This window comes from Kogia breviceps, chromosome 9 (genome assembly GCF_026419965.1).
Source record: "Kogia breviceps isolate mKogBre1 chromosome 9, mKogBre1 haplotype 1, whole genome shotgun sequence".
NCBI lineage: Eukaryota > Metazoa > Chordata > Mammalia > Artiodactyla > Physeteridae > Kogia > Kogia breviceps.
Window position 1 is genome coordinate 22,334,077 of NC_081318.1, and position 19,815 is coordinate 22,353,891.

The following is a 19,815-nucleotide window of genomic DNA, read 5'->3' on the forward strand; positions in this document are numbered from 1 at the left end:
CATACCCAGAGTCTTGATCACCACTGATCCCCTCTTTCCGTTAACTGGTCCAACTTCTGTCTTCTTTTACAGGTTGGGTGGAAAGGGGGACTTGTTCCTATTTTCCCCCGCTTTCTTCCCTGTCTGTAAAACCCTGCACTCTGTGTCCTGCAGGGGCCAGTTCATGGGTATCCACAATCCCTTCCTTTAGCAACAACAATTACTAAAGTCTGGCTTTTGCAAATGAAAGTCTTGCCTCCTGCCTCAGACTTACACAAGCCCATTCAGCTCTCCAGTTGACTTCTTGTTCTCGGGGGTACTTGCCTTCCCCTGAAGGCAGGGCAAACAGACCCACCCACTATCCTGGCTCCCCAGTGATGGGGGAAGGCAAAAGGTACAAGGAAGCCTGAGGATGGGGGAAGGGACCTCATTTGTATCTCAGAATCTCTCCCTGAGATAAAGTAAATGGCCTTGCCTACACTAACTTCTCAGTGCATGACAACCACGATGATTATTGTGAGGAGGAAAAAGAGGACTTATCTCTGGATGTGCGGTGCTTTGCTGTGCTGGCTCTGACTGGCTGCGACTCTGCTCCCAAGACCAAGGGAGCCTGTGAGGGTGCCCAGGAAGAGCAGGTCACAAACCAGTAACTTGTTCACTTTCGTTAACAGGGTGAGAGGGATCTTCTGAATGGAGGACTCTGAAATGTGCATCTACTCCCTACCCAGCATGGGAAATGAAGCAGGAAGAGGAGGAGGCTGCCTATCTGTACCCATCCCTCGCTCAAGGTGCCAGAAACACCACCACTGGAGATCCACTCCTTCAGATCAAATACTGTCCCCTCCAGGTTCATCTTAAAATGTAAATACCAAAGGGACAGTGTGTATATTAGTATATTAGTATATTAGACAGTGTGTATATTAGTAGCTCCAGGGGGTGTGCTATCTGTTCTGGACCCCGAGAACATTTCAAGAGGAGAAAAGGGAAGGGCTGCTAGTCCCCCTGTCCGCCTGGATACCTGAGGAATGAAGAGGCATTTCCAAGGCCCCTGTCCCCTCCTCAATGCTGAGCCCAAAGGGGTGGCAGTCAGTGCCAGAAGCCACCAAGCCTCTTCAAACTTGTTTTTATTTCCTAAGGAGTCAGGGCAGGGGTGGAGAAGGGATCCATAACTTGGGTTTCAGGAGGAGCCCAGGCCTTGGGGAAGAAGACAAACCCTCTGGCTCTGCCCTCAGCAGTATTGTCAGTAGGGGTGATTCAGAGTGTGCTCCATGATGGTCCGAATGGCCATCCACGTCTCCTGGGCTGTGGGGATAATCTGTGTGGCTGGCAGCAGGAAGCCATAGTGCCCCGTGTCACGCAGCTCGAAGGTGAAGGAGTACTTGATGCCACTGTCATAGGCCCAGTCGACAATGATCCCACTGGCCACATCTGGATACAAAAGGGCAAAGAAATGTCCCCAAAAGGAAGAACAGAGTGTGGTCACAAGGTACAGAGGCATCCTGAGAGGACTGTGGGCCCTGAGAGTTTGGGGGCCAAACTCCCACCCATTCCAGACCACACCAAGCTTCCTGGCCCAGGCCTCAACCTGGACCATACGCTGCTCACCCAGCGCAATCTCTGCCCTGGCAAAAGGAAAGCTTCTTGAGGCCACCAGACTTGGGATATTTACCCTCAAAGAACATTGCAGTAACCCAGGCATTGGGAGATAGGCATTAATTAATGCTGCAAAGAAACAGTGCCTGTGTCTGGGTACCACCATTCACCCTTCTATTTAAATGTGGAAATCAGCTCTGGCCCAGCCCAGCTAGATCTATGGCACAACCCTGTGGCCAACCAGGCCTGCCAGTCAGCAGAGCTTGCACCTGCCCGACCCTAGGTGGATGTGGTGCCTGAAGCAGCAACAGACAAGGGAAGGCTCACTCACAGAGGGTGGTGCTGATGCTGCCATAAATGTACTCGATCCCATGAACCTCACACAGGGCCTGCACTGCATCCTTGGCAAGACTGTACTGCAAGATTAAAGACAGAGAGTGAGATGCTGGAGCTCCCCACACTCCCACACCCTCACCAGATGCTGAGAAGCAGGGACTTCAGAGTCTTGGAAGTTGAACGTGTAGATGGCTCTTGTGAGAAGGAAGCACAGCACCTCCAGTTTTGAACTTGATCACATGTGAGAACAAATCCTCCCACCCCCCCCTCCCTACCATGGGGCCTGTTGGGAGTCTGCTGGATGCCTCCCCCAAGCCCTAAGCAGCCAATCTCACCAACTCGTCCTGGTTTGAAACAGGCTCCAGAGAGTGGCCATAGGGGTACATGAGCATCTGAGAGTAGCTGTGGATGGAGATCAGAGCCTTGATGTTTCCGTGGGACGTGATGAAGTCCACAATGGCAGCCACTTCTGGCTCTGACTGAGGGGAGGGCCCATGATAAGTCTCTGAGCAGGGGTTGTTGTCAGAACCATTTCCTAGAAGTAGAATCAAAGCACCCAAAGTGTTCAAATTCCCAGGCTTGGGAAAGACACTTAGTGCTCACAAAATATACTGTACTCCTCTACATTTCCTAGCCTCTTTTGCAGTTTGGTTGAGGTCATGTGACTACTTTTGACCAATGAGAATGTGAGCAGTAATGATGTGTCACTTCTAGTTGGAGGCTAAGAGCAAGTGCGACACTCTCGACACTCTCTTCTGTCTGTGTGCTTGAAGGAAAAAACTCTAAATGGAGAAGTGCCCTGGATCTCTCTGTCACCAGTGGAAGAAAGCTGTCAAGGAGGGTCACCTACCCACATTGGACTTTGTATGCATGAAAAATAAATTTTTATTGTGTAAAGCCACTGAGATTTGGAGGGATATTTGTTACTGCTTCATACTCTAGTCTAGTACATCAGAGGAGTGTTGCCACACCATGACTCAGCAGCTCTGTGGCCCTGTAGGGAGCTCCCTTGGCTTGTACTTTGCTTAAGTCCTGACTGTGGTTCCATTAGAAAGGCAGGCCTGCCTCAGCAGTTGCCAGTAGGTCTTAAACTTGGCCTCCCCTATGAGCAGTGACCCCTTTGAGCTGATCCTTCTCTGCTGACCCTCCACTGCCATGGGAAAGGCTTGGGTCAGTTGAGTGCTCAGGATTATTGTCTGCTCAAGATTTGCCACAGCCATGGCCCAAGAACAACATGAACTTGGAGGAAAAGAGAGACTAGATCACCATAGTTGCCCAAGGCTGGTCTGGGAACCACAGATGCAAAGACTGAAAATTCTTCTTGGGGACCTAAGTTGGAGAGAGGGCAAAGAGCAGCTGTGCTTCTATTTTGTTCACAAATTTAATTTTTTCCCATCTCCTACTAGACTCTTTGCTCCCCATCTCTTTTCTTCCTCTTCTGTTTTCCTCCCCTCCCCAAGGGCCATGTCATGGAGGGCTAGGTTGGGCTGGTCAAGATTTGTGGGTTAGGAACACAACTGGAAAGAGCATCCCAGGTCCTGCTTTCACTCCTCCTCCCTGAAATGACTGCACAGAAGCACAGTCAGAGGCCAGGGATTGCCCCAACTTCTGAAGCCTCCTGAGGATGCCAGAGCACCCCTCAGGGCAGTGAGTTGGCCAGAGAGCTGGGAGGCTTGCTCACCAGTTCGGATGCTGCTCTAAGACTGCAGCAAACAGGTCCCCTCCCCAAGGGTGCAGGTGAGGGCGGCGCAGTGGGAGGGATGATCTACAGATTACTCTTTATGCAGCAATTAAATTAAGGCAATAATAAAACCATAAACAAAATCTTCCCCCCTGAGTCACTAACCAGACACTTGCTATTTCTGGCCAGAGGCAGGCCCAGAGGCAATTCTGTCACCTGGGAGGCATCTCTTCTTGGTCTTCGGGTCCTCGCCTAGGGCGAGGACTGACCCTGGTTAGAAGGGGATGTGCCTGCAGGAAACGAGGGGGTAGGAGCAGCCTCACAGGCTGGAGCTGGCCCAGCTAACAGTGGCCCTGTTTGTTGTGTCTGCTGGGAGCCTCTGCACCTGCTACACTTGATGAATGACAAATAGCAACAGATGAGCAGAGCAAGAGAGGCTGCAAGCTTTGTCTGCGTTTGCAGCCCACGCATGGAAAGTGGTTCCCCTGCCAACGACCAGGTGGCTTTGCCCAAATATGGAGAAACACTTCAGCCCCTTAGTTCTGCTTTGAGCTAAGCAGAATAAACTAATCTTCCCCTGACCAAATGGGAATTAGCTGTCTGCCTCTGCCGTTCACAGTCAAAGTCCTCTGAGCCTTCCTGTTTCACAAGTACCTGCTAATGGAGTCATTAGCTATTTATTTTTCCTTCTCTAAAAATGTGATTTGTAGCAAGGGGAACTCGCTGGAAGGACATGGTAAATTATTAAAAGCAGTAATCTTTGGGTAGCGGGATTATGGGAGCTTTTTGTCCCCTCTGGGCTTTTTTTCCCACATATTTTCTTTTACATTGTATATATATGTGTGTGTGTGTGTGTGTGTGTGTGTGTGTGTGTATATATATATATATATGTATACACTGATGATTTTTTTTCCTGTGGTGAAACTCAAAAAAGTTATTCTCTTTAAGAGGTAATTTGTCTTTCTTCTAGCCAGTCTGTCTCAGGGTACGTGGGCACTCCCTTCAGCCAGTTCTGAGGGGCTCATGTGGATGCCCTCTTGGGGGCAAATGTCTGGTTATTTGGAGGTGGAAACACCTAATTTTATGTGGCTGTGTTCCCTTACATAAGCAGCTAAAACACAGCCCCAGACTCTCAGGCAACCCCTACACTGTGGGCTGGTGGCCTTGCTCTGTATGCTTCAGAGCTGTCCTTATTTTTCAATGAGAACAGACTCAAATCAGATTTTCAAAGCAATGGGCATCCAGATCTAGAATGTTCTATCTCGTTGGCTTGACCTCCCATCTGCAGATCTGCTTTTCAACAGCATGGCGAGGGGGTAGGAGCAGCCAACAGAATGGCATCGTCTCCTGTGGAGCCAAACCCTGATCCCCCAGTATAGTGTGGGAGCAATATCTGGGGGCCGAGGGCTGTACCCATACAACCTTCTGTTTTGGAGACTTTCCTGGTTAGACCCAGAACCCCAACCATCAAATTGCTGCATTCCCAGGGACCACATACTCATCTCTGGGCTTTCTGGAAGCCTCAGTTTCCCCATCTAGTCCCTAAGCCCCTCACGTGGCAAGAGAGATAATCAGGAAGAACACCAAGGGCACTCAGGAGGAAGATGCCTACCCTTCCCTTGAACCATACAACCCTGCAGGTAAACAACAGTCCAACATCCCAGGGTCACAAAGTAATTGGGCCAAAAATAAAAGCCAGGCTCAAGTCAGTGTTAATGATAAGGGACTAACTTATTCTATGTTTGAACCTTTGTTCTGGCCTCCCTAGAGGGCAAAATTTGGGTCACAGGTCTCAGGGAATGAATTTGGAGGCATTTTCTTGTGGCATGCTCTATTCAAGGAAGGGCTAGATATTTGGGTGGAGCACCACAAATTCTGGGGTTTTTTTGTGTGTGTGGTACGCAGGCCTCTCACTGTTGTGGCCTCTCCCGTTGCAGAGCACAGGCTCCGGACGTGCAGGCTCAGCGGCCATGGCTCACGGGCCCAGCCGCTCCGCGGCATGTGGGATCTTCCTGGACCGGGGCACGAACCCGTGTCCCCTGCATCGGCAGGTGGACTCTCAACCACTGTGCCACCAGGGAAGCCCAAATTCTGGGTTTTGAACAATGAGCAAGACCTCCTCAAGCCTTTCTCTGCCATATTTAGGATCTGACCCTTGCAGTTAGTCCCCATGCAAGGAGCTGTTTCCCATGAAGGCTTAGCATATGTATACATTTAACAGACATATGCAACCTCTCCCCATACCTCACGGACAATCCTAGGCATGTGCCTGCCTGTCCCTAGCCATGACTCACTTGCATTAGCTAACTGCTTTGCCTCCCCAGTTATGAGTCAACATAATCTGACTGTGTGGGAGACGTGCCAGGAACCAAGTCCTCTCCAGCTCTGCCCCCGGGTGCAGCAGACTGCAGTACCTCCAAAGCCTGACTTCCAGTTCCTGTTAAGATCCACACCAATGCAGAAGATTCCGGGTCTGCTGGACTTGTTCTTCCGCCACAAGCGGTTCTGAAAAAGCGCAGGGCAGGTGACCTCATTCACTGGGCCCATTCCTGGGTGGGAGCCTCTGACATCCTGGTCTAGGAAGCGGGGTCCGGTGGGCCAGGGAGGGGCAAAAGGAAGAAATCTCTAGGGCAGGATGGGGCTGGCATGGGGCTGGGCCAAGGCTGCAGATCAGATGCTTTGTGGTTAAACCTGGGGTATTATGAGGTTAAACATGGGTATGGAGAGAGGTCCAAGCACAGCCAATCAACAGTGGCCTTCCTTGGGCAGCAAGAGGGAGGCTGAAGGGCAAGAGCTGCAGCTACAGTACCTGAGAAGCCCGCCTGCCTCAGTGAGACTCTGCAAGGAGCCCCCGAGGGGCCTGCCCCTAGGGAACCTCAGCCAAGCATCCCAAAGCCACAGTGACCTTTCCTCCATTCCCCCAGATCTGACCCCTTATCCTTGACCCCCTCCCTCTCAGGTAATCTCACCATGCTGTGGGTATAAGCAAACCCATCAGGGTTGGAGACAATCTCCATAAAGATGTCCATGGCGTTCAGTACGTCTGTCACAATGCGGTCTTTGCCATATTCATTGACAATCTGTAAGAAAGGGCAGGGTGGGGACAGGGTGAGGGACAGGAGGCCCTGCCAGGCTCTCCTCCAAAGCAGAGCAGGACATCTGTACAGCCAGTGGCTGCAGGAAGGGGTGGCATCAGTCATCAGGTTCAGCCTTGTGCAAAACCAAAGGCTTGAATTTTAAACAACTAGAAGGCAGAGGACAGCTGGGGGCTCTGTGCTGCAAAAGGCCAGAGCGCATGGCCGCTGTTCCATAGGGCAGGAGCATAGACAGCGCCCCGGGTTAGGAGAACCACGAATAAGTTTTCAACTGGAGGTGCCCTTAAATAGTTGAGCAGCCCCCATCCACCCCAGCCCAGCCCCCATGGTTCGTGCTGACCTTCCTGGCAGTCCAAATGCCGATGGCATGGGTGATCCACTCCCGGGAGTGGATTCCAGTGTTGATCCAGATGGCTGGGCGCTGAGAACCTCCAGTGCTGAACTGGGGAAAAGCACCGGGCCCCATACAAGTTTGAACGAAAACAGCTAGAGGGCTGTCCCTAGGCTGCCTGGAAGGAGGCCCCAGACATATCCTCACTGCCTGGAGTGGCCCCATGTTCCTGAGAGGGGGGCTGTAGGTGGAGGTACCTGTGCATGAGCCCATAGAAAGTGCACACGTGTGTGGGTGCCCTGGAGACACAGTGATGCTCTTGGAGAGCAAAGTGATCCAGCCAGAGGCACAGAATTTCCCAAGTTTGAAAGTATTTTAGACTAGTGCTTCTCAAACTTTGAAGGGCACATGAATCCTCCGGGGAGCTCAGTAAAATGCAGATTCTGATTCAGGAGAACTGGAAACAGGTGTGTGGCTGGGAGTTTCTAACAAGCTCCCAGGAATGCTGCTACTGCTGGTCCAAGGACCGCACTGAGTAGCAAGGTTTTAGACAGCATTAAAGGGGGAACACAGACAGCCCTTAAGGAAAATCAAAGCAGGCACAGGCGAAGTCAAGTCCTGATGAGACCACTTGACCCTACAGAAGAGTCCCCCAGGGCATTGTTGAGGACTGCAGTGCCTGTCTTCTCAATGCCCTGTGTGGTCCATGCTCCTGAGTGCCCGTTAGGGCACACACAAAGAATCATTTTCCCGTAGGCTCCACACTCTCACCCATTCTGCCTCCTTCATGGCCAAGGGCACTGCTGCTGCCAAGTTTACTAGAGCTCTGTTTCCAGTGGCCCCTGTGAAGGGCTGAAAGGTGTCCTCATAGACTCAGGCCTATCTGTGGGGCTGCCTGAGCCAGATGACCTCAGTTGTTATAAATGAAGCCTCTGGGTACTGCTCTTCCCATTGAACAGATGAAGCAACTGAGGTAACAGGAAGAATGCTGACTCACTCACACTCACATCCCAAGTCCAAGGTGATGACTGCCACTCTGCAGTTCTATCTCCTTAGCAACCCTCCCACCAGATTCCTGACCCAGACGTGCCAGATCACTGCACTACCACCTGTCCACACCTACAAGGGTGGGTCCCTGAACACCGCCATCCCAAAGCTTGTGGGTCACCTCGGGACAAGAGTGTACACATCTCTCTCCCTAAAACTCCAACCCAGCCACAACCCCAAATGAGCTCAACTTATGCCAGAGGCACTCACTGTAGTCTAGTGGTCAACACTGCTAGCTTTTACCTTCAGAACAAGAATGGACCGATTTTCAAAGCTGTGGCCAATCTGAATTTTTGAGACAATATCTGAATGCTCAGTTACAAAGTTGTCGATCCAGGTATATATCTGAAAGGAATGAAGTTTCTCAGATGGGCAGTTAAGCAGGGAGGGGGCAAACCCCAGGATCTCTCTGAGTATTCTCCTTGCCCCATCCCACCCTCTTTAATGCTTTCCCACCTCCCTTGAGGATCTAAAAGTATCACAAAAATCAAAGACTACCGTGGGTCTAAGGCAGGAGCTGTGGTTAGCCTGGATTCCCGGGCTCTTCCTAAGCCTTGCCTGGAAGAGCAGCATGTGCTGAGCCTACTCAGTCCCCAGGGTCAGCCTGCAAGGCTCTCTCTGGCTGGAAGTTTCTCTTGCTTCCACTTTATTGGCCCGTTCAATCCATTTGACAGATCTCATAGTCCCTGCAGTGTTGTTTTTAGTCATCCTGACCCTTTTAGATTCTAAGCCTCCTGAAGGCAGGATTATTTATCTCTGACATAAATAAATACTGATGGAATATACTAATTCATTCTCTTTTTCTTCCAATATATAATTAAATTAACAAATATATGAAAGAAAATGGATCCTCTATTAACGGACTTTGTGAAACGGGGAGAGTGATAATGATAATAATAGATGGACAATATCAATAATGTTATCCTTTACATGGAAATAGGACGTATGCCTAGAGTTTCTTTCTCAACTGGGCATCTCTATGCTTTTCTTGCATATTCTACCTTTATAAACAAGTCACAATCAGTCATGCCTGCCCTCGATGGCTATAACTGTAATCATAAATTTTCTCCAGATGAAGGCAACTCTTTAATTCTACAGAATGGCTCTCTAACATGCCTAGCTTCCTGTCCCTCTATGCTCTAGTACTCACAGCTGGGGTCACTTAACACAGGAATGGTCGTGCAGAGGTTAAGACCCCTGGATCCCTAGCCAGAATGTCAGATAGGAAGGTGCCTCTACCTGCTCTGTTCTGGCCAGTGCTGGATCCCTGCTCTAGTGTTCCACCTCGCAGACCCATTACTCCGGTACCACGCCTGCTGTGGACCGCACTGTTGAACCACAGTCCACTCTGTCTGAATCCTGGCTTTTGGACCTCCTTGAGCTGTCTACCTCTTGTCTCCCAGTGTGTGCTCTGCACTCCCCAAGCGTCAGCTCACAGTCTCCTGTAGACCCCAGAGTCCTGCGGCTGGAGACCCTGAGGGCTCAAGAGGACAACAGAGTCCAGAGCCTGACCCGGCAGACCCACCTCCTCCAGCGTGTGATACGAGGAGTAACTGAAGCTACTGGTGCTGCGCTCCAGCCGGCGGGATTTCGCCATGGTTTCTCTCTCCTCGTCCAGCAGCACCTAGGAAGGAAGAGGAGGCTTGGCCAGGCAGGTCTCTTCTGAGCCCTGCCTCAGCTGGCTGCACAAAGACAGCATCGACATGGGAGAATGAGCCGCTGTGAGTGTGAACTGCGCAAAAGGAGGAGATGCCAGGTTGCTGGGTGATTCTTCCGCTTGGCAAGCTGGCATTCATGCCGCCATTTCCCAGATGAGCACAGGACAAGGAGTCTGGAGAACCTGGTTCTAAGTGTGCCATTGCCATTAACTTGCTGTGGAACCTTGATCTTGGTTTCCTCAGCTTGAAAATTGGGACTTGCCTTGCCCATCTCAAAAGGATAAAATGTAATAAAAGATATAAAATTGTCTTGGAAAAGACGCTCATGGGCTACTGCCAACATTGCTTTTGTCCTCTGTGAACACTCTGTTGAGCCAAAGCCCAAGTTGAACTATGTACACTGACCCCTGGGGGAGCAGAGAGCTCCCCTGACCCACAGCATGCACTCTGCCCCAGGAAGTAGTCCAGACAGTTGATGTCCAAGCCATTCGAAAAGCCAGTCCAAATCATTATAATTAATGTGCCAACAGTCTGTCACTCACCATCTTAACTGCCTCTTAAACACAAGTACAGGTGAGCCAAAGCAATGTCCTTCCTTGAGTGGCAATTTGGAGCTGGCACACAATCCTCATGTGGTACTTCCCACAGAGAGGGCAGTGCAGTGCCTGGGTTGAATTGACCTCCCACATCATCCTGGGGCATTCTTCCCAGCTCGGGACTCAGTGAGGTGGGCAGGTGCCCTTCACCCTAAGCTCATACCCTTACATTGACACCCAGGGACTGAAGCACCCCAGGACTCAGCCCTGCCTGTGCAGCATGGGAGGCGCCTGGGCCCCTTTGCCACAGGGGTGCTGGGAAAGCAGAGGCTGTCAACCCAGAGTCACTCAGGTTTGCAGCTCTGGGTCGCAAGTAAATCCTGATAGTGCCTTACTTCAGGCCAGAGTCTTTTAGTTTAACCAAGCATCTGTATACTCATCATCTCGGGTGATCTGGTCAGATGACCTGATGACAGGACAAGAATTAACTATTCATGTTTTAGAGAAAAAGCAAATTAGAGAGGTAAAGAGACTTAATAGCAAAGCTAACTAGGGGCAGAGGTGAGATAAAAACCCAGGTATCCTAGTTTCTAACATTATGTTCCTTAAGGCCAGCTAGCTATCAAAACTGAAAGCTAATAAGAATCTCACACACACACACACACACACACACGTACACGTCTATATGTGTGTGTGTGTGTGTGTGTGTGTACATAGAGAGAGAGAGAGAAAGAGTAAGCACACGTATAAAATATGAACAACAGGTGAAAAGTCCATCATACTATTCTTGTAATTTAAAAGTGCTTTAAAATAATGAAAAGGCAATACCCCAAGCATAGGAAAATAACAGAGTAAAATGTCAAAAAAAAAAAAACCCAAAATGCTAACATGCCTGTTAGGAGAGAAAGATTATGATTTCAAGCAATTTTTCCTTTTCTCTATTTTTGCATTTTGGCAACATGCTCACACTACTTCAATAAGGAAAATCTTCTAAGTGAATAAATAATACTAAAACAAAGACAAAACACCCAAATGGCTAAAAATAAAGCAGCAGCCATGGCGCCTTCAGTCCCAGGGCTGGAAGAGACACCCCCGCCCCGCCCCGCTGCAGCCGAGGCCACTACCAGATGACACACTTACCCCACCACCCCTGTCAGCTTGCTCACAACCTTCAAGTTCACAGATTTTTTAATGGGAGTGGAAGTCAATGTTTGGGGCTCATTTCATTCTCTTTTTGAGCACCAACTACACGCTAGGCATTTGTGACTGCAATGTTCTCTAGCTGAACTGGCTGGGCTGGGGACGTTCCCACTTGGACAAAGCTGGGATTGCTGGTTTAGTTAAGAGATGGCTGGAGGAGCCTTGATCCTCACTGGCACAAGCACCAGCCTGGGAAGCTCTAACAAAGGAAATTTGTCTTCTTCCCAGAAAAACAACGGAAATCTCAGCAGCCTCCATGACCAATGCGTGTACCTCACTGTGGGCCGGGCATTACCAGCTGCAGTGAGCAGCTGCAGGGCAGAGAGCAGGTCAGGCCAACACACCCGGAGTCAGGGCCCCAACGCCATAAAGTTAAAGGGCCCATACATCTAACTTCCTAGGGATGGAGGTGGTGAGTGAAGGTGGAGGAGAGGGAAGAAAAATTGGGAAGATAGGACCGGAGGACCCAGTTCTTTCCCCACAGCTCAGGGACACCCACAGGAAGAGACTTCCCATAAGGCTGTCCTTTGTTCCACACGACAGCTTGGAGGCAAATGGGAAGTCGGCACTAAACTGCAAATAACTTTCCAAACACGCTCACAGCCTTGTGAATGGATATGACACCCGCTTACAAATTGGGAATGCTCAGCCCTCACAGCTGGGCCCTCGATTCCAGGAACATTAATCTACCCTGGCCTGAAAAATACACAGATGTTTGCTCCCTTCACAGGGCTGAGGGAATGCAGACTTGCCGCAGGCTTGCCTAATTACAGCCCTGTCAGGCTTCTCAGAGAAAACAAAGACTCAGAAGTAAGCCATTTGCCTCCCTGGAAGCCATAAGCTGACAGGGAAAGTAATACCTCGGTGTAAATTAATTTATGACAGGAGCAAGGAAGGATGGGGACATTAAGAACAGCACCTCCAAGGTGGGGGGCTGGAGGACCGTGGGCCCCAAAGGTGAAGATGACGCCTGAGGGGAATCTGCGTTCACAGCTCACTCCAACCACAGACGTAAAGTGGAAGAAGTTCACAGAAACAGTGGTGGCGGGCAGGAGATGGGCTCTAATGCCTGCTCTGTGAGGAGGGCAGTCACCTCTCCTCATGCATCCCTGGCCTCCTCTTCCAGGCCTAACGTTTGCAATAGCAGCTGCATGGCTGGTGGCAGTTACAGTCCATGCCTACGTTTGGATGGAGGGTGAGGGGGTACAGATCTGGGGCTGTTAGGATGGACCCCTCAGAATTCAAGACCGAACCAGGGCTTCCCTGCCCAAAAGGCAAAGCTAAAACACCATACGAACAACAATGACACCGCTTGAGAAGGCAGACGGCACAAGAGTAAAGAGTCCAGGGCCTGGAGCCAGGCTGTCTCAGATTAAATCCTGACGTTGTCACTAACTTGGGCAAATTATGAAGTTCTCTGTGCCTCAGTCTCCTAAATTAGGAAATTCTCTGCACCTTCATAAAATGGGGGTCATGTTACCATGTACTTTCACACATACTTGAAGTGTTCTTGTGAGGATTAGAAGGGTGAATACATGTAAAATGCTTAGAAGCTTGCCTAGCATGCAGTAAATGCCAGCTATGATGATGATGACAATGACAGGACAACAACAGTAACTCGTGGGTGACTCTAGGACTCTGTGGTGGAATAATCATTACAGGGCATGACCAGGAAATCTGGGTTCCTCCAGGGAGAAGTGGTGTCTGCAGGACTTGGACAGCAGGGGACCCCCATTAGTGGTCACTTGGGTGAGTCAGGCAGCCCCTGCCCCTCCCTGGGACTAAGAGAGGGGCCTAGTCCTTCTTCTGTTCCTGTCTCCCAACCCCTACCCCCAACCCTCCTCAGCCCCCTACCCCCATGCAGCCAGACTCTGGCTCCCCCTCAGGGCCTTACACATGATTCCTTCCTTTCCTCGCCTATTCCTGTCTTCCTCTCCTCTTTAGAGCTGCCACCCACCCCCACCCCAGCCAACACCTTTTTAATCTCTTCTACTCAGCAGATCAGTGTTTGTGAAGAACACACAGATATGGCAGCCAACAAAACAAAATTGCCTGCCCTCATGGAGCCTACAGTCTGGTAGGGGAGACAGACAATAAACAAGACAAATAAGTATATCATATAGAATATTAGAAGGCTGTACGTGCCAAGGAGAAAAGTGAGGGCAGGAACTGGGGGAGTGTGGGAGGAGAAGGGGACAACTTAAAATAGGGTGAAAAGTTGATATGTGAATCAAGTGTTGAGAGTAGTGTGGGAATAAGCCATGCCGATATCTGTAGAAGCAGCATTCCAGCTACAAGGACCAGCAAGTGCAAAGGCCCCGAGGTATGATCCGAATCAAGGGCACTGAAGCAGGAATAGGTCAGGCAAGCTGGAGGAACATCAAGCAGGTTCCAGTGCCTGGAGCAGAGTGAGCAAGGGGAGAATGGCCAGTGACGTGGGGTGGGGCTTGCATCGTGTAGAGCCTTACAGCAGTCTTAAGGACTTTGGGTTTTACTCTGAATGAGGTGGGGAGACACTGAGGGTTTTAAGCAGAGGAGTGACATAATAGGACTTGCACATTTTTAAAGGTCACTTCTGCTGTTTTGAGGCTAGGCAATAAGGTGGCAAGGGTGGAATCAGGGAGAACCGTTAGGAAACTACCAGAATAATCCAGGTGAAGGTTGATGGGGTGTCGACCCGTGGTTATAGTATAGGATGTGATAAGATATATTTTGAAGGGAGAGCTGATAGGATTTGCTAATGGACCACCTGTGGGATGTGAGAAAAGAGTCAAGGATGACTCCAGGCTTCTTGTCTGAGTGACGGGAGGATGGCACTGCCATTTCCTGAATTGGCTATGGAGGAGCAGGCCAGGGGAAGGCTATGGAGGAGGAGGCCAGGGAGTGGCCAGCGGAGCTAGGTTTTTACCTGTGAAGTTTGCTATGCCCATTAGACACCTAGGTGGAAATGCGAAGTAGATGGTCAGATATGTCAGTCTGGAGTTCAGGGTCAGATATATAAGTCTGGCTGGAGCTATAAATATGGGAGTATTCAGGAGGTTGAAGGTATTCAATGCCATGTTCCTGGATGAGGGGATAGAGGAGAGGTCGAAGGACAGAGCTGGGAAACAGGGAAACAACATGCAAAGGAGCAGCCAGTAAGATGGGACAACCAGGAGAGTGTAGTGTCGCGGAAGCCAGAAGGAGAGACGTGTTCCAGAGAGGAGAGAGTGACCAGTCAGGCTGAAAGATGAAAGAACAGGACACTGCACACTCAGAGCTGACTGCTGAGTTGGACCTAGGAGCTGTGTGTGACATTGTCACAGGCAGCTGAGGTGAAGCAAGGGATGGACAGTCCACCCGAGGAGAGGGATGGAGATGGTAAGTACAGTCAATATTTCCAGGAGTTCTGCTCTATGAGGAAGAGGAGAAATGGGGTGATAGCTAGAGGTGGGGGAAAGGATCAAGAGAGGACCTTTTTAAGATGAGAGAAATAACTCTATATTTGTATGCTAATGGGAATGATCCAGGAGAGAGGGGAAAATTGGTGAAGCAGTATTTACACTAAACTGTATTTTGCTCTAGAGCGTGCTTGGAGCATGGGTGATTTTTGTTTTCTCCTTTGTGCTTTCCCCTATTTTCCAAATTATCTACCATGAATATTTATTAATTTTGTAATCAGAAAAAAGCCATTAAAATCCACAGAGCTGATTGCTCAAGTGAAGCTTTTCCATGGTGACTCATCCCAGGGAAAAAAAAAAACAAAACAAAAACAAAGGGCTGAAAAGAATGAGGAGGTGAAGAAAAATTAAATGCAAATACAGCTCACTTGGAATCAGATAATTTCTTCCCTGGCCCACTGCAATTTCCTCACCACCCTCCTGTCTGTCAGTCTCTCCCTGTTCCTGTCCCCAACTCAACATTGTCAACATTGTCACTGTCAGAGGGATTGTTCTTAAAATGCAAATCTGATGTCAGAGCCCTCCGATGGCTCCCCCACGGTTTTCAGGATTTTATCTTGACTTGTTCACCTGGTAGAGGATGCCCTTTGTGCTCTGGTCTGGCCTCAGTGCCAATCATAGGCCCCTTCCCCTCCCCAACCCCCCCTCTCCTGCTCTTCAGCCACACCGTAATTACCGCCTCCTCAGAGCCTCAGAGCGACATGCAGTGCCTCTTGTACTCGCTCCCATAGCAACGTGCTCCACTCCATCATCGCATCATCCACTCCATTGTAATCACTGATTTACTCCCCTCAACTCCCCCATCCCCACAGCACTCAAGCGCCCCTGGATCCAGTGACTAGATTTTTTTATCTTTGTTTTTCCAGTGCCTTGCCAAATACCCAGCACACAGTAGGTATCTCTGTATCTGGGGGTGGAATGAATAAGCTCATCTCAAGCATCCCTCTGATCACAAGGCAGGAGTGGCAGGGGGGCACTTCCCTTCTTCAAAAATCTCCAGTGCCTCTGGCCAAAGTAAAAGCTGGCACCAAGGTTTTTCACACTTTCTCTCAGCCTGGTACTAACAAGCAAGCGTACTCTCTCCTCTTCCCTCTCCTTCCCATGTCCATTAAGTCAACTGACATTTACTAAACCCCGCCTAAGTGGCAGGCCCTATGGTAGGTGCTGGGATATAAAGATAGATAAGGCAAATGATTCTGCACCTTGAGGGGCTCAGGGGAGGGGGCTCTGGAGACAAAGACCAGCATATCAGTCAGGTCTCTCTCTGGGCATGCTCCTCCTGAACCTGCCAATAGAGCGATTCATTCAGCACACAGTGGTTGAGGGCCCACCATGCAGGAGACACTATGCCAGACACTGGGGTGAGGTGATCCAGAAGACAGAAGGCAACCAGGTCTGTGCATCAATAACTAAAACATGAGACTGGAGGCCAACGACCTGAGTGGTGCAAAGCCCTTCCCTCCTGTTAGCACCTCTGAGCTTCCCTCCTCCTAGACACCTTCTCCCATCATCACCACAAATCAACTCAACACAGCTGCTTCCTCCCAGCCCCAGCTCCCTGGGAGCCAAAATGTGATCTCAAGTATAACAATCAGAGCTTGATGCGTTACAGACAGAGCAAGTTGTTAGTGAAAATCCTGCCAGACTGGGCTAGGGACCCGAGTCGAGGGCATTTTACTGAGAGGGCGTGACAAGCTCCCCGTTTCCCGTTTCCCGCAGGCGAAGGGAATCCAGGGGCCGGGATGACAGGAGAAGACAGTTCCAGAGGAGCGGGTGAAGCGGGGGAGACTCACAGGTGCCTCTGGGTCCATTCCTGATATGCAGAAATCAACAGAAAAATTTCAGAGACCTCTTCATATCTGTTTGCCAAATGCTGCAGGGTCTCCAGGGCAGGACAGAAGCAGGGAAATGCAAACTTCAAAATGCAGGCAAGGGCGAAAAATGAGAATTGAGCACTGAGTCTTTTGATGTGGTAGCCTCTCTTGTCTGTGGGAGTTCCCCATTTTTGTTTGTGGGGGATTTAATTAGGGAAATGTTGAGCAGGAAACAGATGTGCCTGAGGAGGAAGAAAGGTCTTTGAATGGACCACAGCACCCCAGCCCAGTGCTTACATGGGAAGGAATGCACCTAATGGCATGTGGTGTCAAGTGTGTGCGGTCTGGGGACTGTGTGTTCCCACACGCAAAGCCCTTAGAGGAGATTAGCTGCAGCACAACGTGGCTGCGCAGGAATCTATGTGGATACAAATCTACAGGTACACGACAGCGTCTGCGGAGGGGTGCAGCCAGAGAGGTCTAACCCAGTGATGCCCGAAAGATTCGATTTAGGAAAGAGACTCCTTGGGATATCCTTGAAGACAGAACAATTAAAATAGAATTTCATGACATTCAGAAAAGACGCTGTAAGGTGCAGCAGCAAGTGGGGGGGAGGGCATGGGGTGCCTGGGATGAAGTCTCCCTTTGCCCTCCCCAAGGGCAGGCCTGCAGCTGCTTCTCCCAAAGCTGTTCCTCTGGCAGAATCCTGCCTGGGAGAGGCGCCCTGTACTGAGAGCCCTGCAGTGGAGGTGGGGGGAAGAAAACCGCAGCAGGGCTCACACTCAGCATCTCTCACCTCTTTCTGCCTTTCTGGAGTGAAGGAATCCCCTGCTATCAAATGGCTGAGACACAACAGGGAGAGGAGGGAGCAGTCAGAAAAGCAAAAGGAGCCATCCAGAAGAGCTGCCTCCCTCGCCATGGTGCCTAGAAAAGACCTGAGCCATTTCCTCCTGTCTCCCTTCTCCCCCCATCTCCTCCTTTGCCATGAACTACAAATTCCTCCAAAAGAGGACACCACAAGTAATCTTAAAAACACAACAACTAGTGAGTATAACAAAAGAGAAGCAGACTCACAGGTATAGAGAACAAACTAGTGGTTAACAGTGGGGGGAGGAGGGGCAATATAGGGGTTGGGGAGTGGCAGGTACAAGCTGTTGGGTGTAAGACAGGCTCAAGGATTTATTGTACAACACAAGGAATATAGCCAATATTTTGTTATAACTGTAAATGGAAAGTAACCTTTAAAATTGTATAAATTTTTTTATTTTAATTTTTTAAAAGAAGAGGACTCTACAAGCTACCCTGCCATTACCATACTATGACTTATGAAGTCTGTCTTAGATTTAAATTTTCCTTGAGAAGTGTGTGGTTTCATTCTTTCCATGGCAGGTTCACAAAAATGCAGATGAAACTCCAGAAAGAAAACGTCCATTTTAGCCCTGGATGTTCTTTCTCCATGTTGGGCCCAAACCAAAACAGGATATGAAGGTGAGACCCCAGCCACAGTGCTGGGGCAGGACCTCACCTGGATGTCCTTTATCATGATGCTGTAAGCAAGGCCACGAGACTCCAGGTAAGCTTTGATGTCCTTCAGTTCAGAGAAAGGAACCCTCATATCCACAGGAAGGCTGGGCCTGGCTGGGCCACGCCAGAAGTCCACCTTGATCACAAAGGAGAAAAAAAATGGGCATGTTTATCACACAATCCTGTAGGCACCCTGGAGGGCCAGATGTTCTTCTCTTATACAGTTGAAAGGGCCCCAGTTCCAAACTGAAACCCCTAAGGCCAAGCAGAAAGACAGGGACAAACAAAATCCCTAAGTCACTGAGTTTCCTTCCCTGACGTTAAGCACCTGATCTCCCAGCCTCACTCACACAATGTAACTTCACCTGGATCCAAAGAGCCCAAAATAATTTCTAAAGGTGAGACCGCTCATCATCTGGGACATTAACACGGACAAGAACCCTGGTGAGAAGAGGGGGACATCACTGCCCCTCAACCCCAAAGGGGTAGCAGAGGCCTGATCTGGATCCCTGTGCCATCCAACTGCCATGTCTATTTTTCAGTTTGTAAAATGGAGAGACTTATTATAAAGTTTTCTGAATCCTGGTTGATAGGGGCACTCAAACGAATAGGAACGTGGGCTTTGGGCCACATCCAGAAATATCAGGTTGTTTCAACAGCCCTCAAACAAAAGCCTTCTATTATTGAAGAAAATGTTTTCCTTTGTGGAATACTTGCTGAGGACAAATGTTCTCAGAAACCAATGCTCAGGCTGACAGGGACGAACCCAAATAAAACACAGGTTTGCCAAGCTAAGCCATTTCAACTGGGAAACAGATGTGTCCAGTCTGCATGTTGCATGGCATACCACCCAGAGATACATGTACCTCTCGTGTGGCTTCAGGCCATCCCAGCCATTTTCAGGGCAGCCCCTCTACAGGACAGAGGGGAAAGCCAAGAAAGGCCACCCAAACTTCCAGGTGAGTGTCCCCGACCTCTTCTGAAGAGGAGCCACATTTGATTTTTCCACAGTGTTGTGATCTTTGGCAGACACACCCAGAGGGCAGGTTTGGGGTGGGGGAAGCAGGACATGGAGCCAAAGGTGCAGGCCGCTGTGAGGGAGGAGAGAACTCGTCCCAAGCCCTGGGGAGTCCTCACCTTCTGGGGCTTCAGGCCCTCCAGATCCCTGAGAAGTGAAAGTTGCTTCTCATTTTTAGCCAGGACTCGAAGAACCTGGTCACTGGAAAGACACAGAGAGGGTGGAGGGAGCTGCTCAGAGGGATTCCTGGAAGACTGTGCTGCTTGGGAGAGGCAGAGTGGAAAAGAGGCCAGGCTGCGGGGACCTGGCAGGACAGCGGGGAGGCTAGAGGAGCCCTGAGCAGAAGGACTTGTAGCCCTGGGAAGCACGAAGGCCCTTTAGCCCAGGACCAGTGGTCTCTCCAGACCCAAGGACAGACCACCCAGGGGACTAAATAAAAGAAGCCTGTCAGTGCCGCTGAGGAAGCCGATGCTAAGACAGGGGAAAAAGGATGGGAAAGGAATGTGGCCGATGGAGGAGGGAGGGAGAACCAAAGGAGTAAAGGAGAGAAAGGAATAGATACA

At 50.0% G+C, this 19,815-nt stretch overlaps 1 protein-coding gene across 1 annotated transcript in view; it reads right to left on the reverse strand.

The window, feature by feature from the left end:
• The window catches only part of CPA5 (carboxypeptidase A5), a 28,142-nt gene extending 8,723 nt beyond the window's left edge, over window positions 1–19,419 (reverse strand). The window contains exons 1-10 of the mRNA XM_059074331.2: window positions 19,372–19,419; window positions 18,236–18,370; window positions 9,588–9,686; window positions 8,306–8,407; window positions 7,025–7,126; window positions 6,559–6,669; window positions 6,004–6,094; window positions 2,244–2,443; window positions 1,904–1,988; window positions 1,193–1,407 (exon numbers count right to left, since the gene is read on the reverse strand). Coding sequence (XP_058930314.2) covers window positions 1,220–1,407; window positions 1,904–1,988; window positions 2,244–2,443; window positions 6,004–6,094; window positions 6,559–6,669; window positions 7,025–7,126; window positions 8,306–8,407; window positions 9,588–9,686; window positions 18,236–18,325 — 1,068 coding nt within the window. The 5' untranslated portion in view covers window positions 18,326–18,370; window positions 19,372–19,419 and the 3' untranslated portion in view covers window positions 1,193–1,219. The remainder of the gene's footprint in view (window positions 1–1,192; window positions 1,408–1,903; window positions 1,989–2,243; window positions 2,444–6,003; window positions 6,095–6,558; window positions 6,670–7,024; window positions 7,127–8,305; window positions 8,408–9,587; window positions 9,687–18,235; window positions 18,371–19,371) is intronic.
• Window positions 19,420–19,815: the final 396 nt, after the last annotated feature.